Raw genomic sequence first — 13082 nt, forward strand, 5'->3', positions numbered from 1 at the left:
CAAACACACACATGTCTGGTGCGCTATCCTTCTGGGGACTCACCATAGGCGTAATGGTTTTTATACTGTACAAACCGTATTTTCTATCCCCTTACACTGCCCCTGTCCCTAAACCTAACCCTCACAGGAGACATTCTGCATTTTTACATTTTCATAAAAACTCATTCTGAATGATTTATAAGCTTTTGTGCCCATAGGGACCTCAATTTAGGTCCCCACGGTGACACGAGTCCCCATGAGTCTGTCTACAGTCAGGTTGAAGTCCCCACCAGGCTAGAAAAATATGTACACACACACACACACACACACACACACACACACACACACACACACACACACACACACACACACACACACACACACACACACACACACACACACACACACACACACACACACACACACACACACACACACACACACACACACACTGATGTTACTCTAAAAAGGTAAAAAAAGAAAAAACTAAACAACTCAAAAAAGTAATTCATTAATTCAAAATGTTTTTATTATAATAAAAAGTAATAATACAAATATCACAGGACAAATTGAAATTCCATTAAAATAAATCAGAATGTCCAATAGGATTCTAAGAATCCAATAAGATCCTACAGGATAAACTGAAATTCCAATAGGATTTTTTGACAAGGGGTAGAGTAGAAGGCAGGCAAGGCAACATAGACTTTTAGCTTGGGAGTAATGACAAAAAGTCCACAATTTATTGTCTTATAAATATAATATAATTTAAATACATTTTAAATTAACAGTCTCTCTAATTCAATATATTTTAATGAAGTAATAATTCATCATGACCAAAAAAAAAAAACTCCACAGCGCAGCTTCAAAGTTCAAACTCTCTCCCTTTCAGTTCGTCATTTATTCCGTCATTTGTTCCTCTCCGCGTTGGCTTTTGTGGTATAACGTTAGGGCTTCGAAGATAGTATTTCGGTTGTACAATCTAAATCAGAGTGCTTTGACTATAAATAAGTGGCTGACACCCAAAGTAGTGCACTATATAGGGTATAGGGAACGATATTGTGGTCGGACAATCCACTCGACTCACCCCACCCGCTACTATGGCAGCGACAGGAAGTATAACGCAGAAATCAGGAAGCAGTCACCAGGGAGACATTTTTAAAAGACCATCATAAACAACAACCAAACATACGCTTGAATGTAAGTATAAAGAAATTACTGTTGTCGAAAAATCCGTTTTTAGCATCAAAGGTAGTAGTTAGTAGTCTACAGTTTTTCCGTACACTGTTGTTCCATGTGTAAGTTACTGGATCGGATTGCTTCCCACAATTCGCTTATTACTGAACTTCATTGCTGTAAAACATAACATTAAAATCGCATTTCTGTTATTCGTGAATTATAACCGCTGATGTGTAGCGCGAGCTCGATTTGGTCAACTTTTGATATTATTGTGACAGTGATTCGATAGTCTATATACAAACCTTATATGTTTGCTGCAATGTGCATTAAATTAACAGTGTGACATCGGTATGATAATCAATATAGCCTGTATAAATGAATAAATCTATCTATCTATACACACGCAAATCAGTTATATTACGGTATAAGGAAATTATGACAAACACATTACATAGAACTTATACAATTATATTTAACTGTGAATGTACTGTATACAGTAATCACACTTTTTTTTTTACCTTTTCAGATGTTATTTTATGTTTGTGCTTTTGGAAATGGGTTTTTACTGTCTTTAATTAGACGGACTATTTTGTATTTTAGGCTCAAAGCACAAATTGTGTGCTTTTTTGCAAATGTATTTGTTGCCAGTGTAAATGTTTAGTTGATTATTTTTTTATTATTATTATTAATATCAGGGTTTACTCTCACTCAACTTGTTAAGTTGTGTGGGAGGAAATTGGGGACCTATTTTATCCGTTTGTGAGATATGGAATAATATGGAATTATTTCATAGGATGTCTTTCTCATGATCATTGATTTAATCTTTAACCTCTACTCTGCCAGATAAACATATGGCTCTCCTACGGTGAATATGGAGGTTCCTTCCTATCTGTCCAGGCTCTTGTCTGAGCTGAACGAACAGCGGAAAAGGGACTTCTTCTGTGACTGCAGCATCATAGTAGAGGGACGTGTTTTCAAAGCACATCGTAATATTCTCTTCGCCAGCAGTGGTTATTTTCGGGCTTTGCTGGTGCATTACCTGAAAGACAATGGCCAGCGACACAGCACGGCCTCTCTGGACATCGTCACAGCCGAGGCGTTCTCCTTCATCCTGGACTTTTTGTATTCGGGTCACCTGGACCTGCGCAGCGAAAATGTCATTGAAATAATGTCAGCTGCGAGCTACTTGCAGATGACCGATGTGGTGAACTTTTGTAAGGGCTACATTAAATCATCCCTGGAGATCTGTAACAGGGAGAGGGAGAGACACAAAAACAGGGAGGGTTTGAATCATAGTGCAACCCCAATTTCAGTCACTAGTGCCCCTGTGGCATCCACTTCCGAAGCCGACCAAAGGACCTGTCAGGTCACTGAAGCCCTCAGCCCTGATGATGCTCCAACGGCTGCTATCTGCACACCAGCGGCCACCAGTAGTAAAGACTCAGAGAGCGAAAACTCTCAAGGAGCATTTCCCAACCATCCTCCCATGAATGCTCCACTAAAGATCAGTCCAGGCCCAGATTTAGTCAACTCCTCCACCCCGGGTCTGCTTCTGGGGTTGGTGCACCCCAAAATAGAGTATGACCCTGATGAAGAGGGCGAATCTTCACGGGAATCCAAAGAAACAACGCTTTATCAAGTCCCAAATCACGATGGGGAGAGAACAGTTAACTCTAGCCCGGCTCCAAGCACTGAGCACTCCTCTGTATCATTTACTAACTGTCCTATGAAGCAGTATCCAGATGTGCTGTATAGAGGGGGAATGAACCCTAACCGGGATGAACACTTTTCCCAGAATTTGGGGTACGTTGGATTCAGCCGTGGTGATGATGTACTTGGTCCTGCGGTCCCTTGTGGGATAGAGATTCAGAATGACTGGTATGGGGATGATCCAGGTGAGAGATGCTGTATAAAATTGCTACAGTAAAACAATCCTTTTTGATTTGTGTTGTAATTGATATGTGTGTTTACACAGGGAGAATTGATATGTGTGTTTACACAGGGAGACTACACAAATGTCCGTTCTGCCCATATACGGCCAAACAGAAGGGCATTTTGAAAAGGCACATCCGCTGCCACACGGGAGAAAGGCCGTATCCTTGCGAGGTGTGCGGCAAACGCTTCACACGACAAGAACATCTTCGCACTCATGCAATTTCTGTAAGTCTTCATAAGCCCTGAGGAATATTTGAAAGTGTAGCTATGTTGCTTTTTAGATAAATATGTTTATAAGAATTAAAAGTATTGGACACAGTTAACCCATTTACCGAATTTGCTATAAATCTGTTTCATTTTGTTCTAAAGACTGGCCAGAGAAAGAAGATGAGCAGGTGTCCATATTAAATAAACACATTGACTCCCAATTTTAAAAAATTATAATTACAGGGTGACATTTTATGCACACACTAGCATTGAAAAATATTGAATCACTCAGAAAAGGTCATGCTTTTGATAGAAATTGAAAATTATTTAAGTTCATTTTATTTGCATTGCACTTTACACTATAAACACTGTTTCAAAGCAGCTTGACAGAAAATCATGATGTTAATGTTTATAATATTTTAATATCTTCATGCCTATAGTTGCATTTAGCAGATTAGAGCGTGGCAATTATATAATTTGCATTTTGCATTGATATTAGGGCTGTGCGATATTGAAGAAAAATGCGATATGCGATATTCTTGTTAAATAATGCGATATTCGATACGATATTGCTTTAAGTGTGTAAAATCTATTTCTTTCCCCAACTGATATCTTTCACTTAAAGCATAACCGACTGTGTTTACATGAATACTCATCAAGACAGCCATTTTGACATAACTGTGTGTTTATTTGACAGTTCGAGTGTGTAACAAGACACGAAAAAAAGAACAGCTTGTGCGCACGTTTCGGTGTGTGTGTGTCAGACAGCAGACAGTGCGAGACTGCAGGGAGTTGTTTTTCGCAAGTTATTGCGTTTAATAACTCTTTTTAACGTCAAGCAAGTTACATAATAAGTAACAGTCATGTGCCCAGTCTGCTATATGCGTCGACCTAAAATGTACACATTTCACAATGTTGAAGTAGCCTATTAAAATCATTCAGATATTGCATACCCTTGCGATATGCATATTGCAATATGTACATTTGTGATATTTCGATATATTGCGCAGCCCTAATTGATATGTAATCAGGTCAATTTAAATTACCTATTTATCCAACTTCATATATAGAGCTGTGCGATAAAATAGTTTATAGTTTCCGACGATATTAACAACCAGGTAGTTTAGATTTATGCTGTATACATAGCTTTATGTAAGTATACTGTAAGCATGCGAATAAAGTTGGATATACTTGTATATACTTGGATGGGCTAAGTGCAGAGGATGGGCTTGTTATGGGTTACCATACTCTGCCTTCACATGTCTATATATATATAAAATATACACACAGAGTGCACAGCATAAATTAGTACACACCCTCTGAAACTTAAAGGGTTAGTTCACCCAAAAATGAAAATTCTGTCATTAATTACTTACCCTCATGTCGTTCCACACCCGTAAGACCTCCGTTGATATTCGGAACACAAATGAAGATATTTTAGTTGAAATCTGATGGCTCTGAAAGGCCTCCATTGGCACAATGCACGGTTCTCTCTCAAGACCCTTAAAAGGTACTAAAGACGTCGTTACAAAGTCCATCTCACTACAGTGGTTCTACAATAACTTTATGAATCGGCGAGAATAGTTTTTGTGCGCAAAAAACCCCTAAATAACGACTTGTATAGTGATGACAATTTCAAAACACGGCATCATCAAGCTTCGAAGCGTTATGAATCAGTGAGTCAAATCAGCAGTTTGGATCGCCAAATTTCAGCAGTTTGGCGGTTTGACACGCGATCCGAATCATGATTCGACTCACTGATTCATAACGCTTCGAAGCTTGATGATGCCGTGTTTTGAAATTGTCATCACTATACAAGTCGTTATTTAGGGGTTTTTTGCGCACAAAAACTATTCTCGCCGATTCATAAAGTTATTTTAGAACCACTGTAGTGAGATGGACTTTGTAATGACGTCTTTAGTACCTTTTAAGGGTCTTGAGAGTGAACCGTGCATTGTGCCAATGGAGGCCTTTCAGAGCCATCAGATTTCAACTAAAATATCTTCATTTGTGTTCCGAAGATCAACGGAGGTCTTACGGGTGTCGAACGACATGAGGGTAAGTAATTAATGACAGAATTTTCATTTTTGGGTGAACTAACCCTTTAACAAATTCAGCAATTAATCTTTACTTAGAGGACATTTTAGAGTTCTTTACAGCTATAATGTTCCAGGAAGTCTGCTTGGTTCTATCTGGTACTATCTACTCTAGCCAAAGCACAATAAAGATTAGCTGTTTCCAAGGACCATATTTACAAAATATAGACTTCTGGGAATCCATACTCTGGTCTCATGAGACCCAAGTCAATCATTTTGGATCTAATAGCATCTAAAATGTTCTGGTGTTGCTAGAGGAGGAGTACAGTGATAGTAAAGCTCTTATATAGGGATGTATGTGTGCTGAAGGTGTGAGAGAGTTGTGCTTTATCAATGCTGTCATGAATTCACACACCATTGTGAAGATGCTACCCTCTCCTCATTCCCTGCGTTGTTGGGTTTTTTTTAACATGATAATCATGACGATATGCGTTCTCCCAAGGTGAAAACCCTTCTGTGGAGATGTATTCAACCCAGTCTTAACACTCTTAAGCACCTGTGGGGATTCTGTAGAGACGAGTTGAGCAACAGAGTTAAACAGGAGTTAAACAGGACAGATGTGACAATTTATCATGAACTTGTACTCTCAATGCCAAGAAGCAATCGGAGCAGATACTTAAAATTATCGAGGACATACTAAGTACTAGAATATTATACATTTGTTGAATGAAATCTAGGGTGTACTCATTTCTGCAATCCTTAATTTAAACAAAATTGGCTGATTTACTTATTTTACGGATATTAATGACATATATTTCTCTGGTTTTATTAAGTATATGTTTAATACATTTAAATTTTGCCATCTTTCCATGAATTGTATTAGTGATCATTAAGAAAATACATCTGTTTTCGTTCAGAGGGGGTGTACTCATTTATGCTGTGCACTGTATAGTCTGCATTTTATTTAATAATAATAAAAAAAATAAAAAAAACGTAATAGTGTGAAATATTAAAATGTAAAAATTTCTGTTTTATATATTTTAAAATGTCATTTATTCCTGTGATGCAAAGCTGAATTTTCAGCATCATTACTCCAATCTTCAGTGTCACATGATCCTTCAGAAATCATTCTAATATGCTGATTTGCTGCTCAAGAAACATTTATGATTATTATTAGTGTTTAAAAACAGTTCTATTTAAAATAAATGCTGTTATTTTGAACTTTCTATTAATCAAAGAATCCTGAAAATACACAACTGTTTTCAACATTGATAATAATAAAGGTTTCTTGAGCAGCAAATCAGCATATTAGAATAATTTCTGAAGGATCATGTGGCTCTAAAGACTGGAGAAATGATGCTGAAAATTCAGCTTTGCATCACAGAAATAAATTACATTTTAAAATGTATTAAAATAGAAAATGGTTATTTAACATTTTAATAATATTTCACAATATTACTGTTTTTTTTTGTTTTAATAAAATAATTGGAGCCTTGGTGAGCATAAAATCTTACCGAACAAAAACTTTTGAATGGCAATATACTATATATATATATATATATATATATACTTTGCTATATAGAGGGCTGTGCAATAATATTGTTTACATTTTGCAACAATGTAAACAATCATGGAGCCAAGATGTAGTATGTATTGCTTCATGCGGGTGTGCTGTATGTATGCAGCTAATTTGATGTACTATGTATATAACTTTTAATATATTGCTGGTCTGGAACAATTTTAATTATGCAACAATACACTAAGATGGCTTTGTACTGATCTTAATTTATAGTCCGCACATGCAACAGTGTCACAACATTCTTTTGTTCAGTTGAATTGTTCTAGTCCCCAATTAATCGAAGAATAATACATTTGCAGGAATTACAGTTTTATAGACCTATGGCACACTTTTTTAAAAATATACAATATATATTATTATATACATTTTAATGGATTATTAAAATAATAATTAATCAAAGCGTGAAAGATTCCCTATGGTAGTGAGTTGACTGCTGATGACTAGTGGCACAGATGTTTTTAAAATTAAAAAATATTTAAAAAAAATATTAAAATTACAAATAAATTATAAATATGTAACTCTAAAAATATATTAAAAATAAATGCATTAATACAAATGCGCTACATAAAATATACAGCCAGATTTCAGCCAGTTCAAATGTGAGGTAAACATGCAAAAAAAAATAATGAGGTGGATTGTGATCAATTATTTCAATCTATTGATTAGATTTATGTATGTATTAGTATGTTTAAATGTATATTTTTGTTTTGAAGGTCCATCGCTCCACCTGGCCCATTGTTTGCAAAGGCTGTCGTCAAGTGTTCTCAGGCATTGTGTCCCAGGGAATGAAGCGATTTGGACTTTGCGATGGCTGCACCTTTGTTACTACAACTAATGAGGATCCCTCCTCCATGAACCTCAGCATCCAGTCTGAAGCTATGGAGAGGGGCGCTAGAGACTCTGATTGGCCCATGTTTATAGTGGAAAGGGATGAAGCGGAGGCGAGTGCTAGTACTGCTGGACAAGACGATAAGCAGAATGTTGCAAAGCAGCTTGGGGAGAATGGCATGGTAGATTCATTGCCATAGTTGCACTTGTTTACCAAATCAATAAAAAAAGACTTTGTGAGAAGTACATAAGCGGTTGAGGCAGGGTGTGACCAGCACTCTACTGGTAACAAATTACCGGTTTAATCACTTTCTTTTAATATGTTTTGTAGGTTGGAAAAAGCGGTTGAAAGGATTAATTTGTATTGAAACATTACACAGCTGGAAAAGCTTTGAAACATTATGTTTGGGTTTAGTACAAATCTAAAGTAGCTAATTATGGATTATGAACATATTTTGCTGTATGACAATGAGGGCACAACAGATTTGAATGTGTTGTGGCAGTTGTGTGAATAAATATTTTTATGCTTTAAAGCGATCTGCCTTAAACACTTTTCAGGGACTGTTTCAGTGCTCTTGTCAATTCACTTAATAGTTGAGTAGATATTATGTATGTACCAGAAGTAAAATGCTTTGTCATCATCGAGGTGTGGTTCCAGTTTTGGTTATTGTTTAGCCATGTGACCTTTATTTGCCAAGAAGTTATGAAAGTCAAAATGCTTTTTTTTAAAAATGTTTTATTCCATTTTTGTTTTTGAGAAAGCAATTAAAATATCTTCTTTATAAAAGAAAACATTTACTGTGCATTGATCCGTATTGATGGAAAACGAAACTATTTTCTTGTCACGAGTATAGTTCGGTTCTCGAGCAAATTATTCTTATGAGCTGGTTCTTTTTAGTCAATCCAATCCAATCCAATCGAAAACAACTGTTAATTGCGTTCCCTGTACATCATCCGATTCCCTTGTGGCGAGTTGTTTTGCAGGTAAGTCATGAGTTGTTGTCACATGTGTGATATGGTGTCATATGATTAACCAGGAAATGCAAACTAGTTGTTCTTGTTTTTGGAGCTACATTATGGTTAGTCGCAAGGTAAGTTGGCTGTAGTGCAGACATTCACTTGTTTCACTGTGTTTCAACCATGCAAGTGACTCCGAGTCAGATATCGCTGCTTCTTTGTCTACTATCTTGCGCCTCATCACTCGGGGCTCGATATTCCCCCGACTGGGCCAGTCTGGACGCCAGACCTCTGCCCGAATGGTACGACGAGGTGAAGTTCGGGATCTTTGTTCATTGGGGGGTGTTTTCAGTGCCTGCGTTCGGCAGCGAGTGGTTCTGGTGGTACTGGAAGGGCGCACAAATACCTGATTATGTCCAGTTCATGATCAAAAACTACCCCCCTGGATTCAGCTATACGGACTTCGCACCTGATTTCCACGCTCAGTTTTTTGATCCTGACGAGTGGGCTGATATCTTCGAAGCTTCAGGAGCAAAGTAGGTACTTACGATATGCTTTAGCAATGCTGCTTCCTGTGTTTATTCTACGTAATTTTGTTTTTCATTCTTCTCAGATATGTGGTCCTCACTTCAAAACACCACGAAGGCTTCACAAATTGGGGGTCCCCATATTCGTGGAATTGGAATTCTGTTGATAATGGACCTCACAGGGATCTTGTGGGAGATTTGGGCAATGCAATAAGAAAGAGGTATTTGGTAGATAATGAACTACCTTTTTTCCTTGACAATAACTTTGAAAATGTCCAATAGCTTTATGGTATCCCTAATTTAATAAAGTCACTTTTCTATTTGTATTAGGTCTCTGCATTATGGACTCTACAACTCTCTGTATGAATGGTTCAATCCCATCTACCTCAGTGACAAGAAAGCTGGTTTTAAGACTCAGGATTATGTTGCAAAAAAAGCTATGCCAGAACTCATCAATCTGGTCAAAAGGTAAATTTGCATCAGTCATGTGATGATACAGGCTGGAGAAGAAAGAACAATTGTTTATGACATAAGCCTGACTGTTCTGTTGAATTTGTCTGTGTAAATATCAACGTTTACAGTGATGTTTTAACCTCTCAGGTACAAGCCAGACTTGATTTGGTCAGACGGGGACTGGGAAGCTCCTGACACTTATTGGAACTCTACAGAATTCCTCGCCTGGCTCTACAACGACAGTCCAGTCAAAGTGAGATCATCGTGTCATGTCATTCTTATTGTAGAACTGTCTCAAATTATAATTCTGATCCTTATGACTGCATTATTGCGCTCCTTACAGGATGTGGTGGTGACCAATGACAGATGGGGGAATGGGTGTTATTGTAAACATGGAGGTTATTACAACTGTGCCGACAAGTTCACTCCTGGACAGCTGCCTAATCACAAGTGGGAGAAATGTCAGTCAGTGGACACATTATCATGGGGGTATCGCCGAAATATAAAACTAAGTGAACTGATGGATCTACCAACCATCATAAGGGTGAGATGTGTTGCTAATAAAAGTGCTCGCCTCAGATGATTTTACTAGATTCCTGCAATGTAAACAATGTATATGAATGAAACAAATGGACACAAAAGCAATCTCTGTCTAATGTGTCAAGTAAGTTTTTAACCTCTCATATGTTGTGACCACAGGACCTGGTCTACACCGTGTCTTTAGGAGGGAACTACCTATTGAATGTTGGGCCCACAGCAGACGGCGTGATCGTACCTGTCTTTGAGGAGCGTCTCCGGGGAATCGGAGCCTGGCTGAAGATCAACGGTGAAGCCATCTATGCAACCAAACCTTGGAGAGTTCAAGTTGAGAATGCCACTGTTATTGTCTGGTGTGTTGATGTTTTTATACTTCCTCATATCTTTCTGTGCCGGACAATTCCTTTGAAAAACTTTCCAAAACTCCAGCTCTGAACTACTAATTAATATTCATGAGCTAAGCTGATAGGGTTTATATTGTGTGCTCCATGTTCCTAAGTTTTCATAATTTTAACGCTCCAGATGAAAGGCTGAGATTGACATTTTCAGGGCAAAGGTTTGTGTTCACATGTTGACATATCAGTCAACCGATCATACGTTTTAGGGATGGGCATTTCAAGCAAAAATAATATTCGATGATCGCTGGGAATTATTCGATTGTTATTCAAAAGTCGCAACTCCTCCCCCCCGCATGCACGCATGTATAGGCTACACACATATAAACAAAGAGAGAGGGAGCGAGACCATTCACGCTCTCAATCTGTATGTTAACAAACTGTTTAATTCATCAGGGAATGGGCTTTATTAACTCAAGCCATATATTTATTGTAACATGCTGAAACATATGACTGTTATTTGACATCGCCCCAAGTTACCGTAACCGTTATATGCCACGCAAGACTACAGTGTGTGTGTGAGACAATGTGTTCTTCTTCTGTTGTCTCAGGGTGTTTTTACACTGGCAGTTTAGTTCGAAATGGGGCACGGTTCACATTAAAAATCGCTAATGTGAAAGCTCTCATACAGAGCTTGGTGCGCACTGAGGTACCGAACCAGAGAACCCACAACCTGAGTTCGGTTGCACTCGAACTGTGCCGCGATTCGTGTGAATGTAACACAAAAGCACCAGGGTTCAAGTTGAGTGTGAAACCAGACCAACGTTGCGGAGGTGCAGGGAAGAATCACGCTCGGACCGCAGCAAACGTGCCCAGTATAAAACACCCTGAGAGTTGATTGACAGCTTTTAGGTGCGTTATTGACAGCGGTTACATGAACGTGTCACCACCACATCAGCACCGAAAACATGGGGATTTTTTTTAGATGATAATCGCACAACCTATTCAATATTCTATAGTTAAATCAACTAATCGAATATTCGAAAATCGTGACTCATCCCTAAAACGTTTGTCATCAATTATGTGAATACTTCTTGGTGTATTTATAAACAGCCTGGATTTCTGTGATTTAAGTCAACTGTAGTCTTGCTTCCTTCTCTCTCTGTTTTTGAATTGTTAGTTTAGCTTTAATTATCCTAATCAAGAATTTTTATATTCCTTAAATTCCAGGTATACTTCAAAAAACACCAGCACTGTGTATGCGATCTTAATCGGCAATCCCATGGAAGTTGCCTTTCAGCTTTCTATGCCCGAAACCTCCAGCAACACAGTGGTAAATATTTATGAATTCATCTGGTTTAAGGAATAAAATGTTATTTTTTTTGTGTGTAAATTAAATAACTACTTTTATGATCTCAATGAAGTATATTTCCTTTCTGTTCAGGTGACTTTGTTGGGGAACCCTGAGCCTTTAAAATGGGCTCCTCTGAAACCAACAGGACTGGTTGTTCTGCTGCCTGATCTGCCTCCCTCACCTGCTCAAGCCTGGACCCTCAAGCTGGACGGGGTGGCCTAAAGACTTTAAAACTTTTTTAAAAGATTTTAATAGGCTTTTAATGACATTGTTTAAAGAACATTTTGTATAATTCAAGTTTTTTTTTATCATTGTTGATTTGATATGATTGCTCAATAAAAATGACCAACTGAATGTCACACCAAAACCAAATGTGATTTTTTACATTAATTTAACAACCTTATAACATTGCATATTAGATACCTTGGAACCCAGGGCTAAAATGGAAACATAATTTCAACTGATGCCAGTGTCATTTTATTATTTGCCCAAAACAAACTTGAGACTTTCAAATAGAAAAATATATATTCATTGTAATGAACAAAGAGGCTGAGGCAGAGTGCATCTAATGTTCTACTGTAGCTAACTAACAGTTATCACTTTTCCTTCAGATTATTTGTGGAATAGAAATGATTATTAGGCAATTATTTAATTGTTTGTAATTATAAATTAATTTGTATTGGAAACCCAGAGCTCTGTGCAATGTTATGTTTGGGTTTATTATAGATTTGCAGTGGCTAATTATGGATTATGTTTGAATAATATTTTAAAGTACACTTTTTAGGGACCATGTCAATGGTCTTGTCATTTCATTTGTTTAACTAATTAACTGTTATGAGTATGCTTGTCATCATGAACCTAAAACATGCTGGGCTGATTTTGTTTTAATTTTTTTTAGGTAACTTACAAGAGAAAAGTTGTGGTTGCAGTTAGCCTATATTTATTTAGGCTATAATGTACATAGTTTTTTTTAGACTAGCCTTTAAACATTACTTTAGCTATTTACCAAGAAGTTATTCTTATTTTGAAAAGGAAATTAAAAATATTTATTTAAAAAAATATTGAAGTAGTAAAACTGATATTTCCCCTTTTACAAAAGTGAACGAGTGGCAGCGATTAGTACGAATAGGAAGCGAAAGCCTTTTCTTTTAACACCATGTATAGTCTGATTCCCGTTCC

The 13082-nt window shown here is 37.3% G+C and overlaps 2 protein-coding genes across 5 annotated transcripts; both read left to right on the forward strand.

Moving 5' to 3' along the window:
- Nucleotides 1-874: 874 nt before the first annotated feature.
- Nucleotides 875-8523, forward strand: zbtb8b (zinc finger and BTB domain containing 8B). 2 transcript variants are annotated; one of them, XM_079830223.1, is made up of 4 exons: nucleotides 875-1176; nucleotides 1999-3050; nucleotides 3158-3315; nucleotides 7626-8523. In XM_079830223.1, exons 2-4 carry the CDS (start codon nucleotides 2027-2029, stop codon nucleotides 7938-7940), a joined length of 1497 nt encoding a protein of 498 aa, XP_079686349.1. In that variant the 5' UTR covers nucleotides 875-1176; nucleotides 1999-2026; the 3' UTR covers nucleotides 7941-8523. The 2 variants fall into 2 exon arrangements, with proteins under 2 accessions (XP_079686349.1, XP_079686348.1); XM_079830222.1 differs by having other exon boundaries at nucleotides 961-1176; nucleotides 3131-3315.
- Nucleotides 8359-12763, forward strand: LOC307134459 (tissue alpha-L-fucosidase-like). 3 transcript variants are annotated; one of them, XM_079830226.1, is made up of 9 exons: nucleotides 8359-8724; nucleotides 8888-9233; nucleotides 9311-9445; nucleotides 9555-9692; nucleotides 9825-9930; nucleotides 10021-10221; nucleotides 10377-10567; nucleotides 11780-11882; nucleotides 11994-12763. In XM_079830226.1, the coding sequence occupies exons 2-9, from the start codon at nucleotides 9121-9123 to the stop codon at nucleotides 12123-12125; spliced, it is 1119 nt and encodes a 372-aa protein (XP_079686352.1). In that variant the 5' UTR covers nucleotides 8359-8724; nucleotides 8888-9120; the 3' UTR covers nucleotides 12126-12763. The 3 variants fall into 3 exon arrangements, with proteins under 3 accessions (XP_079686352.1, XP_079686350.1, XP_079686351.1); XM_079830224.1 differs by lacking the exon at nucleotides 8359-8724 and adding an exon at nucleotides 8751-8831 and having other exon boundaries at nucleotides 8902-9233; XM_079830225.1 differs by lacking the exon at nucleotides 8359-8724 and having other exon boundaries at nucleotides 8788-9233.
- The last annotated feature ends 319 nt before the right edge of the window (nucleotides 12764-13082 follow it).

This window comes from Gobio gobio (genome assembly GCF_949357685.1).
Source record: "Gobio gobio genome assembly, chromosome: 11".
Classification (NCBI taxonomy): domain Eukaryota; kingdom Metazoa; phylum Chordata; class Actinopteri; order Cypriniformes; family Gobionidae; genus Gobio; species Gobio gobio.